We start from the raw sequence: 23,181 nt of genomic DNA, 5'->3' as shown, positions 1-23,181 counted from the left end.
CAGTGAATGCTGAAGGTGGACTTTGGGGCCAGGGCGTGGTACCCCAACAGACTGGACTGGAAAACACTCCTAAAGGCCAATAAACAGTCCTTGAACTAACTATAAGCTTTTCTTTCTTTTGTTTTGTTTTTTTGTCACTGGTTTGTTGTTGTTTTGTTGTACATTGTTGCTTGGTTTTGCTTTGTCATGTTTTTGTGCATGTTATTATCTCCGCAGGTCTGTCTAAATAAGATAGGCTGGATGAACAATCTGGAGGAGAAAACAACGTGACCCACAGTTCCGGGGGGACATGGGAGAGGGGGAGGAGTGGGGAAAGGTAGTGGTGTTAACAAACCCAGGGACAAGGGAACAACAAGTGCTCCAAAATCGATGGCGAGGATCAAAGAACAAAAAAATCATATCATTGTGTGCTCACCTCCCTGATATGATCACTGAAGACAAATGGGTGTATAAGCAAATGTGGCAAAGAAAGCTGATGGTGCCTGGCTTTCAAAAGATATAGTGTCTGGGGTCTTAAAGGCTTGAAGGTAAACAAGCGGACATCTAGCTCAGAAGCAACAAAGCCCACATGGAAGAAGCACACCAGCCTGTGCAATCACAAGGTGTCGAAGGGATCAGGTAGCAGGCATCATCAGAACAAAACTCATATCATAGTGAATGAGGCGGTGAGTGCAGAGTGGAGACCCAAAGCCCCATTTGTTGATCCCTGGACATCCCCTTACAGAAGGGTTTCGGGGAGGAGATGAGCCAATCAGGGTGCAGTGTAGCAACAATGAAACATACAACTTTCCTCTAGTTCCTAAATGCTTCCTCCCCCCACCCCCCACTATCATGATCCCAATTCTACCTTACAAATCCAGCTAGACCAGAGGATGTACACTGGTACAGATAGGAACTGGAAACACAAGGAACCCAGGGAGGATGATCCCTTCAGGACCAGTGGTGTGAGTGGCAATATTGGGAGGGTGGAGGGATCTACATGTGACCTCCTCCCTGGGGGACGGACAACAGAAAAGTGGGTGAAGGGAGATGTCGGACAGGGCAAGATATAACAAAATAATAATTTATGAATTATCAAGGATTCATGAGGGAGGGGGGGAGCAGGGAGGGAGGGGGGAAAAATGAGGAACTGATACCAGGGGCTTAGATGGAGAGCAAATGTTTTGAGAATGATGAGGACAATGAATGTACAAATGTGCTTTACACAATTGATATATGTATGGATTGTGAGAAGAGTTGTATGAGCCCCTAATAAAATGATTTTTTTAAAAAAGATATAATGTCTGGGGTCTTAAAGGTTTGAAGTTAAACAAGTGACATTGTAACAGAAGCAACAAAGCCCACATGGAAGAAGCACGCCAGCCTGTGTGATCATGAAGTGTCAATGGGATCAGATATCAGGCATCAAAAACCCAGAACAAAAATTATGTCAATGTGAATAAGGCGGAGTGCGGAGTGGAGACCCAAAGCCCATCTCTAGACAATTGGACATCCCCTTACAGAGGGTCACAAAAAAGAGATGAGCCAGTCACGGTGCAGTATGGCACCAATAAAACATAACTTTCCTCCAGTTCTTTAAAGCTTCCTCTGCCCCACTATCATGACCCCAATTCTACCTTACAAATCCAGCTAGACCAGAACATGTAAAGTAGCACAGATAAGAGCTGCAAACATAGGGAAAACAGGACAGAAACCTGTCAGGACTAATAATGAGAGTAGCGATACTAGGAGGGGAAGGGGAAGGTTAGGGGGAGAATGGGGGAATCTCACAATGATCTACACATAACCCCCTCCCAGGGGAATGGACAACAGAAAAGCGGGTGAAGAGAGTGTAAGACAGGAAAAAATAATTTATAAATTATCGAGGGTTCATGGGGGAGGGAGGGTGGAGAGGGAGGGAAAAATGAGGAGCTGATACCAAGGGCCCAAGTAGAAAGAAAATGTTTTGAGAACAATGATGGCAACATATGTACAAACATGCTTGACACAATGCATGTATGTATGGATTGTGATAAGAGCTGTATGAGCCCCCAATAAAATGATAAAAAATAGAAATTGTTAAATAAGAAACTCTCATGTAAACTTTAATATAAAACATAATAAAGACATTTTTAAGAGAAAGAAAAAAACAGGTGTTTTCTTTGTTACGTTAATGAGACCATACCAATATATAGTGGATCTGAAAGCAAATCACTTCTGAGGTATAAAAAGAGCATTTTTAGACACAAAAGCGGAAAGATTGATGCCCTATAAGCTTTGTCTTCAAATCAAGGAGCCAAAGAACAACAAGGTCAACCTTCAAGGAGGGATCTAGTTACATGGCTGAGATTCTGAATAGTGGAAAAACAAATGTTGGTATTTTAAAGTCCCCCTCCGTACGTCAGTCCTCAGAAAGCACTAATGTGCCGTGGGTATTTAGGGATCCAGGTAAGGGGAAGCTGACTTATATTGTTAGCCATCCTAGTGTTCACTCACCATGTTATGAATACCATCCAAGGGTTGTAACATACCCTTCTGTGCGTGACACCAAGGCATGGTCAGCACAGGACACAGAACATTTTAAACATTCTGAACCAGTAGTAGTCTTGTGGAAAGTCCAGTTCCCTGACGTATGAAGGCGGTGCTGTTATACTTGAGGGACTAACTACAAGGGCAGGGGTGTAAAACCCACCAGCCCCTTCTTGGTAGAAATATGTGGAGAAAAAAAACTGTTTAAGGCCTAGGAAACCCTATATACTATGGCATGTAGCATCTAGGGTCTATGAGTAGAAACTAGGAGCTCTGGTGGCACAGTGGTTATGAACTGGGCTGCAACCACAAGGTGAGCAGTTCGGAACCACCTGCTGCTGTGCAGGTGGTGATGAGGAAGATGCAATGTTTTACTCCTGTAAAGAGTTAGTCTTCAAGAACCCACAGCAGCAGTGCTACCCTGTTCCAGGGTATTTCTAAAATTCCATTGGCCCCAATATGGACTTCTCAACTCATTTAAAAACAAACAAAAAAACCCATCACTTTTTACTGTGGTTTGAAAGTTCACAGCACAAATTGAGCCTCCATTCCACAATTCATACACATGCTGTTTATGACATCAATTGCATTCCCCACAACAGGACCACGCTCTTCCCACATCCTTCCTGTGTTCTGTTTCCATTCATTCTTCTTTCCTATTTATTCCTCCTTTAAAACCCTGCTGGTGTAGTAGGGTCAGCATGTTGGTGGTTAAATGCAAGGTCAGCAGTTCAAAAGCACCTCCTGCTAGAGGGAGAAAGATGAAGCTTTCTACTCTGATAAATACCTGTAGTTTTGGACTCCCCCAAGGGCAATTCTACTCTGTCCTTTAGGGTCACTATAGAGTTCAACTCTGACATAGAAGTCACCCATGGCCATCGAGTCAATGCTAACTCATAGTCACCCTATAGGACAGGGTAGAACTGCCTCTATGAGTTTCTGAGACTATATGTCTCTTAACAGAAGTAGAAAGCCCTGTCTTGCTCTTGAGGAACTGTTGGTGGTTTTGAACTTCTGAGCTTGCAGTTAGTGGGGTTGCTTTACTACGGATGGTACCCCTGGGTGGTTAAGCACATCTATGCTAACCAAAAGATTGGTGGGTTGCATCCACCCAAAGGCGTCTCAGAAGAACTGATCATCTCCATCTCAGAAACCAGCCATTGTAACTCTCGGGCAGCGCTTCCCCAGTCCATGTGGGCCGCTGGAAGTGACTGGAGGGTGTAATCTTTTACCTTAACTTCTAAAAGTAGAAAGAGACACGATTCAAATATCAAGTAGATCAAGTACAATTTTTTTTCTAAGCTCATTCATTACAGACAATTCTTGTTTCGCATGAAAAAGGGTAATGGCAAACCAGTAGCAATGAATAGTTTTTGATAAACTAAGTCTTTACGAAACAGGTATGTGGAAAGACCTTTAGCACAATTTTCATTTGGAGAGCTTTGTGTATGTTTGTATGCATATGCACATACTTATGTGCAATTTTATCTACTAACAAGCAATTGCTTTTTTCTTTTTTAAAAAAATATAAACATGCTCTGGAAATGTCCGGTGCACTCCTAAATTCTGAAACCTCATCTCCTTGCCGTCAACATCTTAAGTGAAAAGGACTCAAATTTGCAGGACTGTATTTTTTTGTTAAATAACCCATGAAATTGTGAAAAGCAAGGTATGTTTGGAAAAAAAATCAGTAATAAGCACTAGATGAAAAAATAACGAGGAAATGTCTGAAAAACACATTGATTGTATATATTTTTTCTCTAATAGATCTTTCCACAATTATTGAATTAGAAATGTGGGTTTCAAATGATATGTACATAGCAGAATAATGAATATTAGAGATAAGTTTAATCTGAATAAATTTAGTTTTAAAAGGGGATTTAAAAAATTATTTTATTGAGGGCTCGTACAATTCTTATCACAGTCCATACATACATCCATTGAGTCAAGCACATATGTACACCTGTTGCCCTCATCAATCTCAAAACATTTGCCCTCTACTTTGGCCCTCAATATCGGTTGCTCATTTTCCTCCCCCCCCCACCCCGAACCCTTCATAATTCATAAATTATTATAGTTTTGTCATAAGTTACACTGTCTGATGTCTCCCTCCGCCCCCTTCTCTGCTGTCCATTCCCCAGGGAGGTGGCTATACTTAGATTCTTGTAATTGGCTGCCCCCTTCCACCCCGCATTCCCTTCACCCTCCAGGCATCGCCCCTCTCACCACTGGTCCTGAGAAGTCATCTATCCTGGGTTCCCTGTGTTTCAAGTTGCTATCTGTACCAATGTACATCCTCTGGTCTAGCCAGATTTGCAAGGCAGAATTGGGGTCATGATATTGGGGGAGGAGGAAGCATTAAAGAATTAGAGGAAAGGTATATGTTTCATCGTTGCTACCCTGCACCCAGATTAGCTCGTCTCCTCCCCAAAACGCCTCAGCAGGGGGGTGTTCTGTTGCCAGCCGATGGACTCTGAGTCTCCACTCTGCACTCACCCACATTTACAATGACATGATTTCTTGTTCCTTGATGCCTGACACCCGATCCCTTTGACAGCTTGTGGTCACACATGCTGGTGTGCTTCTTCCATGTGGGCTTTGTTGCTTCTGAGCTAGTTGGCAACTTGTTTATCTTCCAGCCTTTAAGACCCCAGATCCTATATCTTTTGATAGCCAGGCACTATCAGCTTTCTTCGCCACCTTTGCTTATGCACCTCTTTGTTTTCAGTGATTGTATCAGGAAGGTGGGCACCCACTGACCTGATTTTTAGATCTTTGATGTCTGATAACTGGTCCCTTCTGCACCTCGTGGTCAGACAGTCTGGTGTGCTTCTTCCATGTGGGCTTTGATGCTTCTCAGCTGGATGGCTGCTTGTTTATCTTCAAGCAAAAGGGACTTTTAATGTTAAAACAAATTAAAAAACAATGATATATTTTCTGGGATTTTATTTATTTGAATAAATAAAGTAAAAATTATTTTGAAATATCTATCCCAAGTTGCTTTAAGAGCCATAATGATGCTTCTAAGTATCATATTTATGAAAAGTTTGTTGTTATTTTAACTAAGCTGCTCAGTATAAGTCCAAAGGCTCCTTGGAAAGCCACTGTCTGGTTTGTTTTGAATCAGACTCTCGGCAATAGCCTGGGGCTTTAATAAGGTCTACAAGGATTAGAACCAGTCAACATATGCGTACAAACTTTGAAACCTCTACACCCTGAGGAAGAAGAGGGAGGGGCGGGGAGAACACCTCAGGTGGGAAATTGTGGTGTTCTCAAAGGATTATCTGATATCATAACATAGCAGATGTATAAGTTCAAAAATTAGGAAATATCTGGTTCAGCTAAGAAAAGCTTTATCAAAGGGAAACAAGTGTATGTGTCTCTTAACATAGGCACTTTTCGGACAGAAATAGACTTTCATCTACTGAAGTTACAAATGTGGGGATAAAAATTATTGTAATATTTTGACAAACCACAAGTAGTCAAAATATCTTTATACTTAGAAAAATAGCTACGATAGTGGGAACAATCGTGCACCTATGAAAGTTGCCATATATGTGGCATATAAGTTGTTATATTATTTGTAATTGAGCTTATTAACATTTTGGTGTTTAACACTATAAATTGTGATTGATTGAGACCATTTTATGTTGCTGAATGCTGATGGTGACTGAAAAACAACTTAATTCAGTGGACAAAAGTCTACAGTTCCCAAATAATCTAAGGCTAAAAATATAGGGAAAACTTAAGAAGACAAGTGGAAAAGGAAGGTTTATTTTGGTATTAGTTACAAATGTAGGCTAACAGAAAGCATATTTGTGCAGAAAGTCACACTAGAATGCATTAAAGCGCATGCTCATCGGATGAAGCTGCCTCACTGTGCATCAGCATCTAGGAATCCACCTACAAAAAGACCCAGGGATGTTAGAGTTTAGAGCGAAATACTGCTTAACATTTTCCAGCATATCATTAGCTGTCACAATGATCAAGAACTGATAGAGGAACACAACAGAATTGATGCGTTTGAACTATGTTAAACTGAAGATGAATGAATGCACTTGAATTGTGGTACTAGGAAAGAGTACTCAAAGTACCATGGTTCCAGGGGGATATGGAAAAAGGGGAGGTGGGAGAAAGGAAGAGGGTGGGTAACCAACCCAGGGACACAGGAACAAGTGTACTATATAATCAATGGAAGGAAGGTCATAGGATGCCTAGTGGGGCTTAATCAAGGGCAATGTAACGGCTAGGAATTAGTAAACTTGAATGAAGCCCGAACGTGATGGTGGGACAAGAGGAAGGCAAAAGGAAATAGAGGAAAGAACCAGGAGGCAAAGGACTTTATAGAGGCCTAAATATACAGGCATGCATATATGTAAATACATACATGAGAGGGGAATAGAACTATGTACTCATATCTATATATTATTAAGATTGCAGATGGACATTGAGCCTTGACTCAAGTACTCCCTTAACAGAAGAACACTTTGTTCTAACAATCCAGCATTCTGATGCTCACCTTCACAAAGGCAAAATGGGTGTAAAAGCAAAGTGGTGAAGAAAGCTGATGGTGCCCACCTATCAAAAGATATAGTGTCTGGGGTCTTAAAGGATTGAAGATAAACAAGTGGTTATCTAGCTCAGAAGCAACAAAGCCCACATGGAAGAAGTACACCAGCCTGTGTGATCATGAGGTGTCGATGGGATCAGGTATCAGGCTTCTAAGACCCAGAACAAAACCATACACAAGGTGAATGGGGGGGCGGGGGCTATGGAGTAGAGACCCAATGCCCATCTGTAGACAACTGGACATCCCCTCACAGAGGGGTCACAGGGAAGAGATGAGCCAGTCAGGTTGCAGTATAGCACCACTGAAGCACACTTTCCTTTAGTTCCTTGTTGTTTCCTTCCCCCCACTTTCATGACCTCAGTTCTACCTTAAAAATCGGATTAGACCAGAACATGCACACTGCTACAGATAAGAGCCCGCAACACAGGGAATCCAGGATAGATAAACCCCTCAGGACCAACAATGAGAATAAAGATACCAGGAGGATTAGGGGAAGGTGGGGGGAGAAAGGGGAAATCGATCATAAGGATCAATATATAACTCCCTCCCAGGGGGATGAACAACAGAAAAGTAGGTGAGGGGCAACGGAGAATTATGTAAGATATGGAAATAATCTTTAACTTATCAAGGGTTCATGTGGGTGGGAGGGCAGAGGAGGGAGGGGGAAGAAATGGAGAGCTGATAGCAGGGGCTCAAGTAGGAAGAGAATACTTTGAAAATGATTATGGTGGCATATGTGCAAATGTGCTTCACACACTGGAGGAATGCATGGATTGTGATACAAGATGTAAGAGCTCCCAATAAAATTATTTAAAAAAGAAAAGACATTGAAAGGTGGATTAACACAGTGGCTGCAACAATGGGATCAAATATAAAACCGAGTCTGACAATGCAGGCAAATTGACATTCTGCTGTGTACAGGGTTGCTGTGAGTCACAACCAACCTAGTGGTACCTAACAACAACAAATATTTTTCAATCAGCAGCACTGAATATTTCTTGGAGAAGTTCTAAAATGGTAAGGGCAAGTAGACTTTGTATTATCCCTTAATCCTCAAGCAAAGAAACTCTCCTTTATTGTCATCCAGACAATTCCACCTCATAGTGACCCTATAGGGCAGGGTGGAACTGCCTTGTGGGTTTTCCAGGCTCCAATTCTACAGCCTGGGGCGAGAAGCTCCTCTTTGTCCAGTAGAGCAGCTGGTGGTTTCAAACTGCTGATCGTGTGGCTAGCAGCCCACTGTGTAACCCACCATGTACCAGGGCTCCTTCACTTATCCTTAGATCTAAAAAGTATACTAAAAATTTTGTTTCCCTTTTGAGAGAGAGGAGATGGTGTATCATTTCCCCATTTAAGTGTTATGAGGATTATTTTATTTTGTACTAAGTACATCTCTTCATTGGATGGGAAATAACTTTTACATATCATGTTATCTAGCACCAATAGTAAACCTGTAAACTTTGGAGAGAAAATTAAGTTCATTCTATAAAGGATATTCCAAACAAAATGGTATACTCTGGGGCATGTAATGAAGAAAAATCTCATATTTACTAGATGAACAATCTATGCAAGAATGTTTTGTAAATCACCCAAATCAAACAATGCATCAACTACTTTTAAAAGATTTTATTATCTTTAATGAATTATGTGTAACATTTTTACAAATCCCCAGATTGTTATAGTTTTCAATAGTAAATACACGGCAATGAGATTCCTCTAGTGAGAGAATATAAAACAAACACGTGGAAATGCGGGCAAAATGTCAATTCTAGATCTGAGATGAGAACAAATACGATCAAAATTTGTTAGGGTACTGCCACGTGGGAAATGAATTAACTATCTGACAAAATAATGTGTCGTTTTTGAGTTTCACCTTTTCTGGGAATGGCGAATCATGAGGGACACTCTTTGATCACAGATCTCCATAACTCTACTAGACCTTGAAGCCAGAAGATGCCAACAGAGAAGGCGATCTGAGAATGATTCCCAGAGCAAAGGGGCGCCTTTGTTCCTCAACGTTTGTGATTGCATGGTAGATACTCAACAGTACAAAAGGGCTCGGTCCCTACACAACTGCATACATGTCATAAAAATGGATTTTATAAAGTTTCAAGGTCATAATATGTATTCAAAAATACATATAGCTGTGCTTTAGTAAATGAGTCCATCATTAATTGAGGGATAATTTTGCCTTAAGATATAGCCAAAGTATATACAATTGATCCACAAATGTTAACAATTTGTGACCAAAATTATCTGTTTACTTTTGCCAAAAAAACGGGTTTTCGGTTTAAAAATTTAAGAATATTGCAAATATTGTTGGGTTATCATCACTTGGGATAAGAAAAAGTGCATGGCTTCTGCTTTTTAACAGGAAATTTGTGAACTACTCAGAAATGAGAAGTTACAAACATTTGATTATTAGAAAGGCTAGTTGCCTACTCTTCCCTATTGAAAACAGAATGTGCAGTGTATAAAAATTAAGATCTTAGTCTGAAATCAAACAAGGATTTCTGGAAAAGCCCGTGGGATACACCTGCTCATTTTCCTTATATCAGATGAATAAATTAGGTGTCAGACTTGAATGTCAGAATGAGTCTTCTGAAAGATAAGACGTTTCCACTTAAATGTGGGAAAAACATATTTAAAAATGGAAGAGGTATGACATTTTACTGTTTATTTTAAAACTTCACTCCAACATAATCAATATATATATATATATATATACTGGATTAAAAAAATTACACACACACGAAAGAGATGTTACTGACATGCAAAAATTCATTGTTCCAACATGAAACACTAGGTCTATACCTTTTGAATTAAAAACTGCACATCTGTCTAACTTGGCTAGCAGAAAGAAAATGTACTCTTAAGAAAGATGTCATTATACTCTTCCAATAAAGCAAGTCTATATCAAAGGCACTTCAGCAGAGCAATTAACTCAACCTTTTCCAAATCATTTTTATAATGACACTTTAATGGATCTTTTTGTTTAAGACCATTAAAAAGCTTATGCTAATTGCTGGTCATTACATTAAAATAAAATAAAAAAGACTAAGTATTACCCAAAACATTTCTCTCTTATGTGTAGTAGAGTAACATATACCCCAATGTGTCTAGGTCTTTAAATTCTTTGGGTTAATACAGAAAAGTTGAAGTCTTATCTGACAGTTTGGATATTTCAGAAGTGGTTATGGTGGGTGCAGAGGATGATGGCTGAAGTCTACTTCCTCAAAGAGAAAGACGTTGTTTTCCATTGGGCACCTACCTACGAATTTTACTACGTCTAGTGTGATTATTCCAGTTTTCCCCTTGTTCCTGTGGTGTGGGTCTCTATTGCTCCCATGTTACACGGCCCGAAATGAGAAATAAAGCCACTGAGCCATACTGTTCCCCTGAGAAAGGGGTTGCTGCTTCCGACACTTTGCCTTCATAAAAAATTTAAGAAAAATAAAACGAATCAACTTAATTTTAAAAAGAGCCTTTTTACTTTTAGGAAGACAATAAAATTAAAAAATCAGTGGTTAGATGTGTACAGTCTAAATTCTCAGCAATGATGAAAGCAATATGGGTGCAGCACTTTTGAAAGTAAACATTTCAGAGAGTTGCGAAAGCCGCACGTTTGAAGGAAAAGCATCTTTTCCCAACAAAATCAGAACTGTTTTTCTCAAACATCTGATGTGAATGTCAACAGAAAAAATGAGTAACATCTGAAAATAGTACTATCTTGAAGGCACTTTTGAGCCTCTGGAAAAAAGCATTTCTTTTTCTTGTCAAAATTTTAGGGTTTGGGTTGGGGGTGAAAGGTTTAGTTTATGAAAATTTTGGTATCAAGAAACTTACCAGACTTTGAAAAGCCAGTCTGATAGCCATTGAACAGCTGGGCTTGTGTGTGGTGAATCTAAACAGGAATCTGGCATTAGCATACGCGCATCACTCAGCCCTACGGGCAGCCATCTCCCCCTAGACAGATGAATAGTTTCCCTGCCCCCCACCCTCCGACATTACCAAGCTCACTTTTGTTCAGAAGGGGAGGAGAATGTGAAGTAAAGCTTGAATACCAGAGCTTTAATTTTTCAGATTTCTCAGTGATAAATTATCATTTTATCACTTACTCTGCGAAGCTCCCCTCAAACAACCAGAGTGCTGGCATCCACCCTCTTTCACAAGTAGCCCTTGCCTAACTTCTACGAACTGCATGGGGCAGTTTGCTTGGATGATACAACACACACGCTGCTTACCACAGAAAAGAAAGTGTGGCTTGGCCCACCGACATCAGGCTATACCACTTAGCAAGTTACACTGGAGTATAGGCAGAGAACAACATTAATAGTGACATTTTCACAAGATGATGAAGCTTGAAGAAGCTAGGTTTCATTTTTAAAATGTTTCATGGGAGGGGAGGTGGTCATCCAGGCAAAGGTAACATTTTTGGAAGCAACTTTAATAATACACATTTTACTATGTTATTCTTAAGACAGGGGTCAAATTAGCAGACTGAAAACTGACACCTTGAGGCTATTTTATATGTGGAAAACATGGATAGCTCAAAATCAACCCCCCCAAAATAAATGAAGAGGCTGAAAAAAAGAATTCCTCAGTATCCTTCCCTCTGGTTACTGTCATGTCGTCATTTGACCATTTGCTCTGCTTTAGACATGTCCAGGGGCCAGGAGACTGCCCTCCGTCTGTTTCCTTGGCAGTTCCCGCCACCACTTACAAGAAGCATGGATAGACAGCAGAGACACAGTCACTGTTGGTGTTAATTGAGGGGAATTAGTGGGCGTTCCTCTCGCTTCTTCCAGATGTTCGTCTTGCTATCTCTTTTGGCTAGTGGTGGTCGGCCCCTTTTTTTGGTGGGAGATGTATTGGCTTCAAAATCTTCAACAGTGCTTTTTCTTCGTGGGGCCTCTTCTATGACAGCCCCGCTCCCTCCATCTAGGAGGTGCCTTAAAGCGGGGTCCTCGGGGGAGCAGACCGTGGTTCCACTCTCGCTGCTGCTCAGGTCTAGGTCTTCTAAGTAAAGGATCTTCGGTGGATGCATGCTTTTGATGAACGTTTTCTCCCTCTCAAGCTTTCGACTGGAGTGGTGCTCATTCATGTCCACGCCCGAGTCCAGACTGGTGTCATTGCTCTGCGCTCTCTTGCCCTTTTTCAGGTCTATAAACGAATGCCTCACTTGGGCAACCGGTTTTCCATCAAGAGACACAAACCAGGCTCTAGGATGAGGGGAGGGCTTTCCTTTGGACAGTTCCAGGAGGGTCTGCTCGGAAATGCCTTGAAGCTCTGACGAAAATGGAGTCATTACAACTGCTTCATTCAGGGTTCCAGGAACTGAGACGGATTCTAGTAAACTGGTGGAATACCGGCTCCAATCGGACGTTTGAGATGGCAGGCTCTGCTGACCTTCGAGGACAATATTCTCTTCCCTGGCATCTGTGGGCTGGGCGTGAGAATGCATTGGCAGTTTCGGCAAAGTCTGTGTAAAGTTCTCTCTGTTTACTGGTTCCATCAATTGGCCATAGACTATCTGCCCCTTTCTGGGCAAAGTAGCTGATTTAGCAGTATGCACCTGCTCGGGAGTAGAAAAGAGGTCAGATGTTTGAAGGATGGCAATGGGCTGACTGTAAATGTGCATCAGCTGTTCAGGAAGGTGGGACCGCCCATATACCTCTTCCTTGCCTGAGAGATACCTCTTTTCCTCTGGAGGATCACTGAGAGATGGAGACAGGCTGTTGATATGTGGAGGTTGCTTGGATCTTATACTGGGCTCCAAAGGATGAGCCGGGATTCGTGAGGAATTATTTTGGTGGATTGAGAGAAATGATACATCTTCATTATAGATTTTAAAATTGTCCCGCGTTTTTACCATCGAAACTCTTTCTTCTGCGCCTGCCTTCAGCGGTTCCTTTTTGTGAGGGCTGTACGAAGCGCTTTTGGGGTTCAAGAACTGCGACCGGTCTTGACCTTTCAACGCGACTTTGACTGAACTAATGTGGTTTATATGTGTCGTTGAGGTGGTTTGGTCTCTCTTGAGGACCTCGAGCTTTGCGATGTTTCTTTCTCTTTTCTGTGGAGTGCCACACTTATCCCTAGAGTCAAAGAGAAGATAAAACAAATACTTAAAAGTTAGGATTTCCAAGCCTCAATAAACATATCGCTAATCTTTATTTTGCTCTAATAATAAGAATATATTCTTATTATATATATAATTATATATTATTATATAATTATTATATAATTATTATATTATATAATTATTATATTATATAATAATATATAAAATTATATAAAAATATATAATAATAAGAATATATTCTTTATTTTAACACATTTTAAGGGTCAAATAGCCAATTTCCACGTACAAACATTGTAATGCTCAGAATATGCATGAAACACTACATAATTTTCTGCATTTATACAGAGTGATTAAGCCTGTTCTTACCTGCAATAACAAAGGAGGATAGCAAAAAATCCAATGACAATGACTATAGTTCCTCCTAATATGGCTGTAAGAAACACTGTGTGGTAGGCAGTAATGTCCTTGGAGTCTTGATTTATACCTGGCCAGTTCAATATAAACAAACAGATGAAACAAAGAGAAAGCATTCTTTTAGATCAAGTGTCAATCCTAAATGAGACAGACAGAATCATCAACACACCACTTTATTTGCTCACACCCCTTCTTTGCTAGGTTTCCCTGTAGGTAAAGTGTACCCTTCGACCCTCTTCTGACTTTGGACTTCATTAATTAACATGCTTTGCGATGGGAGCATATTACATAAACTTATTTGGCTCAGTCTCCTACTCTGGCCCTGTACTATGTGAGTAGTTTAACACAAAGGGCCACACGACTCCTTCAGTTGGGAAATGAGAATGCATGTTAGGCTGAGCTAATAAACGGAGAGAAAAAATAGAAAAAAAAAAATAGCCAACAGAGAAAAAAAATACTTATGCAGTATAAATATCAAATAACTGCTTGCTGTTGTAATCCACAGAGTCAGGCTGTTACTGCCACAAGAGTTAATTACCACTGAAATCACTGCTGAGACGCTGCTTGCTATAACAAAGACACATGACATCCCATCAACGCCAGGCAGTGGGTGGTGAGGACATTAATTCTGGAGTTAGGAAAAAATGGTGAACCAAATTGTGCAGTAACAAAATATTTAGTAAAACAAACTGGGAGAAAGTACTTCTCCTTAATTTGCACTCTGTGTGAAGAGGCTCTGAGACAGAACATTGGTAATGAGTGTTTATTGTTATTAGTTAGCTACATTTGACTGAAAGTATGCTCCTAAGCGAGCAGAAATGAACGGAAGAGAGAGGATCCAAACACTGGGGGACTTGCAGGATGAAAACGTGCAACTTCTTTAGCCTGGGTGGAGAACAAAAAGCTACTTCAAGCCCAGATAAGCAGAGGCCAGCTGAGGCACAGCCAACCTATTGCCATGTTATGAGAGCACGCATGCGCGTGCACACACACACACACACACACACACACACACAGTTGTGACAAACTTGGCTGAAGTAAGAGGTGGTAAAGACACTAGAATGATCAGGGTAAGCTACTGAGATTCTGCGTAAAACATAAATGCTACTGGGCAACTAATCTTGAAACAGTCTGTCTTAGTATTACTAAGCCTTCATTTTACTCAATAAGGCACAATGTTCACTGATCAGCACCAACTAGTATATCAAATATATTCAAGAGGGTAAGAGTGTTGAAAGGGTGGGACAACTGGTCTTATGAGCCTTAAGAAAATGCCTGGAGTCTAGCTCCCAATGGGACCCTGAACACTAGACGAGACAGAGGGGGCCATGGGGTGTTTAGGGGTATATCTTACATGTCTCATCATCTAATGCGATAAAAGTAATAAAATTAGTAATAAGAGATTAAGAGAAGCACCATTTAAAAAATCATTTTATTGGGGGCTCGTACAACTCTTATCACAATCCATATATCCATCATGTCAAGCACATTTGTACATTTGTTGCCATCATCATTTTCCAAACATTTTCTTCTACTTGAGCCCTTGATATCCGTTTCTCATTTTTCCCCTTTCCTCCCCCACCCTCCCTCCCTCCCTCATGAACCCTTGATAACTTATAAATTATTATTTTTCATGTCTTACACTGACCCATGTCTCCCTTCACCCACTTTTTTGTTGTCTGTCCCCCTGGGAAGGGGTTCTATGTAGATCATTGTGATCGGTTTCCCCCTCCCCCCCACCAACACATCTTCCCCTTACCCTCTGGTATGGCTACTCTCAATATTGGTCCTGAGGGGTTTATCTGTCCTGGATTCCCTGTGTTTCCAGCTCTTATCTGTACACATGTACATGATCCAGTCTAGCCAGATTTGTAAGGTGGAATTGGGATGATGATAGTGGGGGGAGGAAGCATTAAAGAACTAGAGGAAAGTTGTATGTTTCATCAGTGCTATACTGCACCCTGACTGGCTCTTCTCCTCCCCACGACCCTTCCGTAAGGGGATGTCCAGGTGCCTATAGATGGGCTTTGGGTCCCCACTCCGCACTCCCCCTCATCCACAATGATATGATTTTTTGTTCTGGGTCTTTGATGCCTGATACCTGATCCCATTAACACATTGTGGTCCCACAGGCTGGGGTGCTGTTTCCCTGTGGGCTGGCTGCTTCTCAGAGAAGCATTATGGCTATGTACACACAGACAGAGTGAACTGGAACCCTGGCCTCCATGTATTTCCCTGTGCCTTAGTACCTTATCTGTAAAGCAGTAAGAATGATAGACACCCAGGAACATGAAGTCAGTATGAAGTTATAAAATCCTTAGAATAATATAACATGAAAAGTACTAAATAAGTGTTAGTCATACTACACTATTGCTATTGTTAAATAAAAATTCAAGGTTACGTAAGAAGACACCCTAGAATTGAGCTTTTACATATAGTGATTCATAGTAAAGTGCGTATAATATCCAATAGGCCCCCAAATTCAACATTGCACAATATTAAATTTCTTCAAAGTTTAAAAAAACAACTTGCTTCTTAATTCCATATGCAAAATCAGTACATTTTAGAGCTGCATCAGAGTAAAATTTGATTATGACTGAACGGACTTCAACCGCTATTTCTAAGAACACATCTTTCTTCTGTTGAGCAAAGCTAAAATTAACCACTTTTATTCTACAGCAGTCCAGCAGAATTTGCTTTTCAAAACAGGTGGCTGAAACATTGGATTTTTTCCAAACTGTAAATACATGCTAGCAATAAAACAGTGTATGCACGCATTTGTGTGTGTATGCTGAGTTGGGGTTATAAAGGCAAAAAATTATATTTTAATTCACATATATGTGAATTATATGTTTAAAAACTCCAACAAATGCTTATTTGCTAAACTCTACCTTCAGCCTATTTTTAAAAATCATTTTATTGGGGCTTCTTACAACTCTTGTTACAATCCATACATCAATTGTACCCGACATATTTGTGTATCTATCCCATCGTTCTTTTCTAGACATTTACTTTCCAGTAAGCCCTTGGGATCAGCTCCTCTTTTTTGTCCCTTCCTCCTTCGCTCCCCGTCCCCCAACCCTCGTGGCCCCTGGTAGATTGTAGATTGTTATTATTTTCAAATCTCACACCGACTGTTGTCTCCCTTCCCCTCTGGTTTCTGTTGCTCTTCCCCCTGGCTGGGGGGGTGGTTATGTGCCATTCATTGTGATCGGGGCCCCTCCCTCCCACCTCTCCCCTCTTCCCCTACCCTTTTGGTATCACTATTCCCATTCCTGTTCCTGGGTTCCATGTGTTGTGAGTTTTATCTCTTGCCTACACCTATGTACATGCTCCCGTCGAGTCTAGATTGGGAAGCGGCACTGGGTGTGAAAAATAATGATGTTAATTAACAATAGTTGTTTTTTGTTTTTCTTGAGAATTCTAGAATTCCATCCAGATATAATTTTAAAACAAAACAATTTAGTGTGTTATTAACCACATTTTTACTAAAGTAGCCCTAACTTATTATTCAGAACCAATTTTTTATTTTACAATACCATTTAATGTTCAGAGACTTTAGGGATTGTTATATTCAACACCTCCTATTTAGAAACAAGAAATCAAAGACTCACATAGAAAAAAAAAACATCTATTGCAAGTCATTCATCTACTGGCAAAGCCAGAGTTACAATCGAGTTACTCATACTTGTAGCAAAATGTTCCTTTAACTGGGATATGCTTACAAAACAGAGCCCTCCCATCTCCAGTTCAAAACCACTAGCCTCTCCTCAGGAAAAAGATGAGGCTTTCTAGTCCCTTAAACAGTTACAATCTTGGAAACTCACAGGGGCAGTTCAGCCCTGTACTATGGGGTTGCTATGAGTCAGAATCAACTCGATGGCAGGAGTTTGAGTTTTTTGATCTGTACAGCACACTGCAAATGTGTTTTGGAGATATGGAGAAGGTGTGTAATGTATACTCTAAAAGGGAATCCCATATTCTATGAAGCACAAATTCTACTTATTTCATGAAATTCAAATGCTCCTTGGTTATTATTATTAAAAATGAAATAGCTTGAGTTCACTTCAAGTTCAAGCATGAAATTACATATTAATTATTCTTTTTCATCAATATTTCATTATAGTCGCAGATCTGGACTAGGATAAGGCCACACAGCTGGCAAGACTGCATGATATTTTGCATCATGAATAACAAAAGTAACCACCCTCGGATTTCTGAATTAATCACCTCTCAAGCATGAGGTTCATGAGGTTCGAATCTACACAGAGAGACTACCTCTGCTGATCACGTGTGGCTAAAAGTGCATGGGTCTTCTACTGGAATACCAATCTGGCTTCCCAGAAAAGGGTCTTGGTACACTCGATGGCTGAAAAGCAAGCACACAATGACAACTGTCCAACTAAAATGCCAATAACAATAAAATTGGATTTAAAACAAAACCCTTTCCAGAAAAAAAACCTTGAAAATCTTCAAAGCAAGATGTCTTAGATGCTATAAAGCTACTGCAAAATACATGTAAAATGTCACTACCGTTTGGGTCAGGTTGTGAACTGAGAATACTTCTGACCATCATGAAATTACCAGATAACAGCTGCCTCTCACCTCAGAGCCAAGACACTAGAAAAGCTAAAAGAATCATCTCTGACACGTGATGAAAGACGGAGGAATGCCACGTATTCACCCACTCTCCTAAAATCGCATTCAATAGCACTAAAAGTTGTATTTTGTTTCTGTAAATACGCATGCATACTGAATGCCAGAAAGCCGAGCGCCAATGATGGTGTAGTGGTTTATGCACTGGCCTGTTAACCACAAAGTCTACTTCGGTTCAAAACCACCAACTGCCCTATGGGATAGAGATGGTATTTTCTACCTCCGTGAGAGCTTCCGTCTCAGAAACCCACCGGGCAGCTTTACTCTGCCCTAAAGGGTTGCTATGAGCTAGAACCGACTTGATGGCAGTGAGTTTGGTTTGGAGGGGGCACCGGGGAAAGCAAGAAGCCTCTAAACAACCAGCGAGCCCAGAGATGGGCAGTAACAGGCTGCTCAGGAAAGGGAAGTGAAAATGGGGCACAAAATAGGATAACTGGTTGCAAATTTAAGGAAAATCTCTAAATGCCCTCTGCCAGCAAGCTCACCTCCACCGTTCTTGAAACATTTCTTCTAGAATTAATCTTTCCGGAGAGGTCAAGAGACAGAGACTGAGAAACTGACGCTGTTCTGGAGGCCACAAACCTTAAATAGGGCAGGTTATCATATTGAAAATTCAGGTATACATCCTAGCCTCCTACATTTGAACGTCTTCGAATAGCATCCCACTTCTCAAAAACACACTGAAATTCTTGCCCATCTACAGAATTCTATGCTCAACCAAATTATCCATTCCGCATGAGTATAAAGATACGGCTTCCAGGCATGAAGGCTTAAATATAGTTCCCATGTACTTTTTCTCCGTGGTTTCTAGTCTTCGACTGCTTCAAAACAATGCCATCAAACCAAAAAAAGAGAAAAGTATAAGGCCTATTAAAGATGAGTTACAAAATAATAAAAATAACGTTCAAAAAAAGGGAAAAGAATTATTTTGTTTCCTGAATAGTTCTGTATAAATTACTCATGTGGTTTTTGCAAAATTGTTGTCCTAGAAATCAGTATATGTGTTGTAGTATGTTGCATCTAAGCATAATTTTAGGTTTCATACAGAATTTTTTTAAAAATACACTACTGTTCAGACATTGTAATTATCAATAAAATCTAAGAACTGGCAAAAAATAAAATAAATAACCTTCCAAAAGAATGACGAAAGTTGTCTGGGATAAGAGGTGTATACCAGATTCATGGCTTATCTAGATTATACTGGGCTGGTTTTTAACTTTTCAAGATTCAATGAACAAAATATATCATATGTTTGTATATTGTGAGAGGAGATATACACAGCTAGAACTGAATGATGTTTCCTTAGGTACAAATTACAATACCATATTTAATTTAGAAAATAAAAATATTAATCTTCCTGGAATAGGAATAATATCTCCCTTATAGAAAATTCTTTTTTATTTTTCACAATGATGGGGGTTTATCAGGGAAGTAAATAAGTTATCATAAATCAGGATCAGTAAACAGTAAGGATCTAGTGATTAATCCACAGCAAAAATTCTTTTTGACTGTTATCCTCCACATACCTTCTCTCTGTTCACGTCAGTCTAGTCTTCATTTGGGATATCATCTGTCTTTTCTTATAAAACATTCTGGATATACTATTACTCAAGTGCCCTTCCTCCCTCCCTTGCCTAGGATTTAATAACCCAAGTTTGGGCCAATCAGCTTCTTCCACTCTAGAACAATCCTGAACAAAGTGAAGAAAACATTGCAAAGTGTGAGAGCCATCCCAAAGCAGGAGCGAGCTGGGAGGCAGTCAAACGGGCAGCTCCCTGGGCCATCCGGTGCTGCTGGATTTCTTGCCTTTTAGCATCTGGTTCGTCAGACTTCCCTGCTATCGTGTGAGCTGCTCATATCCTTCCAATACCTAGTTACCCAGAATCCATTTCTGTGTCTTGCACCCACAAAGCTCTAAACTAGTTTGTTCAAGAATTTTTTAAAAGACTAGTACACTAAAAAAAAGAAAATTCATCTTTTTGAACAAGCCTCATATTTCCAGACCCATCAGACATTATTGGTAAAAGGGACCTTAGAGCTCATCTCGCTTAATCATACACACACACAGAGAAAGAAGCAAATAAAACATAAAGCCTGAGATCAAGAGATTAAGTGATTTTTCCCAACATCATGGACCAGATTAAATGGCAATGCTTAGAATAAAATCCAGATCTGTTCATATCAGTCGAGACCCCCCACTTTTGGCTCCATGTTTACCATACCTCGAGTTCTTGGAAATGGCGCTGCTATCCAGTAGCCTAAGTGTGGTGCATCATAGGTCCAAATTAAATGATTGTTATATTTCTTGACTATACCCTGGCCATGACTTATCCAAGCACCTAAGAGTGAAAGAAAATTAAAAATGTTAGTCTGAACTCAACCCCTGGAATAGAATAATCAAACATTTAAGAACAACAAAAATCAACTAGTTATTATTTATATGCTTCAAAGCTGATAGTCATACAAAGAATACCAAAAATCATTTTTAATTAAAAAACGATCTAATAAAGTTTTTATTATCCATTAAAAAAATTATAGAAAACCCATGCCTTTAATGTAAGTCACATATCTATTTAAATTCAGTGTATATTTATAGTTGACATTAATTTGTTACAGTGACTTATCGCGTTCAAATTAGTGTTTTCTTTATAAAATCAAGGCATTGAAAATAATAGTACTCAGTCAACCTACTGCTTTTAAATAATTACATTAAATTAAATGAAACCAGACAAGTCAATTTTGGTCACTTCAAGGTACATTAAATACAGAGGTCTTTATCAGGAATAGCAATCAGAAATAAGACTGAAGCAGAGAAGCTATTTGTCTTTCTTTTTTTTAATCATTTTATTGGGGGCTCTTAACAACTCTTATTACAATCCATACATCAATTGTATCCGACATAATAGTACATATATTCCATCGTTCTTTTCTAGACATTTACTTTCCATTGAGCCCTTGGGATCAGCTCCTCTTGCTATTTGTCTTTATAGTAAATCAACAGTAAGTTCAACAGGTTAGGAAAGAGGTCCAAGTAAGTTAAATGACTCGTTCAAAATCACAGTGCTGATAAATGGGCTAAATCCAGACCTTCAGTCCTCTACTATGTACTGTATTTACAGTGGCATGCTGCCACTACCACTTGTACAGTGTCCACTCATTCTTAAAAACACAAGTATATACTGCTCACCTCCTAAGTAGACATTTGTACAGTTCTGTTATATTCTTTTGTTTTTCGCCCCAAATGCCCACCATTCCATAGTCTCAGAATGGAATGTGAGAAAATCATGCTATTCTTTGATATAATGTAATGGCATATTTTCCCCATAGTTATAGAAATGAGGTCAATTTTTGTCACTGGAAATGTTACTGGGAAATGTACAAAGGCATATTTAAAATATTTGGAATAGTTTCACCGAGGTCACATACCCATGCTCATATCAAATTTCCAAGCGGGTACATGGTCTCCTGCATTCACACCATTGGTGTGTAGAAGGGGAAGAGACACTTGAACAGAACCGTCCACCTTTAATTCTTTTCCTCCGGAATATATTTTCACACATATTGCAGCAAGAGGAGCTATTTCAATGTTTTCAAAACCTGAAAGCGAAAGAATAGAAAGGAAAAAAAGGCATTTTGTTAAAATAAAATGTAAACAAAAGTTGTAATTACATATTGCTATTGAGTGCGGTCAAGTCACCTCTAACCCACAGCAACCTCACCTGACAGAAAAGAAACTGATCCACAGTTCCTGTAGGCTGTAATATTTGGGAAAGCAAAGAGCTGGGTCTTTCGATCAGGGAGCTTGAGATAACAATAAGTCAGTGCAAATCATTACAGGTAATACTTGGCAATACTCTCAAGAGGAAGCCGAGAAGTAATTCAGAAGAAGGAAAAGTCAACGCAAGATGTTTAATGAACACCCTACTGAGGTTCAATCCTACTGAGGGTCTCTGAGCAACTTCACGGAGTCTGGCTGGCTTCAGAGTTGTAATAGTCAAGGCAAGAGGCCTGGTGTATTTTTATATGCCAACACTTGCTCATCTTGGTTGCGGGTTCTTCCCAACAGGTGAGGCTCAAGACAGCTTTTCAGAGTATGGTCGTAGGAATTCACTGCCATCAAGTGAATTCTGACTCATAGCAGCCCTACAGGATAGGGCAGTACTGTCCCTGTCAGTTTCCCAGACTGTAGCAGTTTATGGGAGTAGAAAAAGCCTGTCTTTCTCCCAAGGAGCAGCTGAGGAGTTTGAACTGCTTACCGAGTAGTTAGCAGCCCAGGGAATAACCACGATGCCTTAACCCCTAGTGTCACAGGTACAAAGACGAAAAACACAGGCTTGAAAGAGAACAGAGGCTAGACAGCTCAAGTACAGCAGGTGAAATGAACTCCCAAATAAAAAACCCTATTTGATGTAACTAAACCTTTCAGAAACAGGCATTATCTGACGGTGATTTTTTTTGGTGTGCTTTTAGATTCAGAGTTTCAGACATGATACAAAAAGCGGTTGAAATGGTAGAATTTGGATACACAGAGGGCATTACAGAATGTTTTAAAAAGGAGATTCATGGGCACTGTCAAAACATAAAGTTCATCCATTCACTTAACTTTTAGATCATGACAGGTCCATATAAACATATTAGGTCTGTTAATTCTAGTATAGAGATATTCCCAATACTTAGAGAATAATAAATACTGGTGAAGAAATATTTATATTTTATTTCAAATTTTGGCTTTCATTTGAGAATTTTTAAAAACTGGGGTAAAATTTAAAGTGATAAAATTTGTCACTTTAAACATTTTGAGTATACATGTCAGTGCCATTAATTACATTTAAAATGTTGTATAACAATCACTACTAGTTACTTCCAAGAATTGTCCCTAAACAGATATTCTGTATCCATTATATTTCTACTAACTTCTCCCCTCCCTTCCCCACTCCTTCATGAACCCTTG

General features: G+C 39.8%; 1 protein-coding gene across 1 annotated transcript in view; it reads right to left on the bottom strand.

Annotated features, from left to right (window-relative positions):
• Positions 1 to 8,689: 8,689 nt before the first annotated feature.
• Positions 8,690 to 23,181, bottom strand: part of FAM171B (family with sequence similarity 171 member B) — a 55,736-nt gene continuing 41,244 nt past the window's right edge. Inside the window, exons 6-9 of the mRNA XM_030887391.2 lie at positions 21,657 to 21,827; positions 20,453 to 20,569; positions 13,527 to 13,644; positions 8,690 to 13,173 (exon numbers count right to left, since the gene is read on the bottom strand). Of these exons, the coding sequence (XP_030743251.1) occupies positions 11,844 to 13,173; positions 13,527 to 13,644; positions 20,453 to 20,569; positions 21,657 to 21,827 (1,736 nt within the window). The 3' untranslated portion in view covers positions 8,690 to 11,843. The remainder of the gene's footprint in view (positions 13,174 to 13,526; positions 13,645 to 20,452; positions 20,570 to 21,656; positions 21,828 to 23,181) is intronic.

The sequence above is a fragment of the Echinops telfairi genome, unplaced genomic scaffold, assembly GCF_000313985.2.
Source record: "Echinops telfairi isolate 266 unplaced genomic scaffold, ASM31398v2 ScPeMD7_3;HRSCAF=10, whole genome shotgun sequence".
NCBI lineage: Eukaryota > Metazoa > Chordata > Mammalia > Afrosoricida > Tenrecidae > Echinops > Echinops telfairi.
The sequence above is the reverse complement of the archived record's forward strand: the minus strand, read 5'-3'. Positions and strand labels throughout refer to the sequence as shown.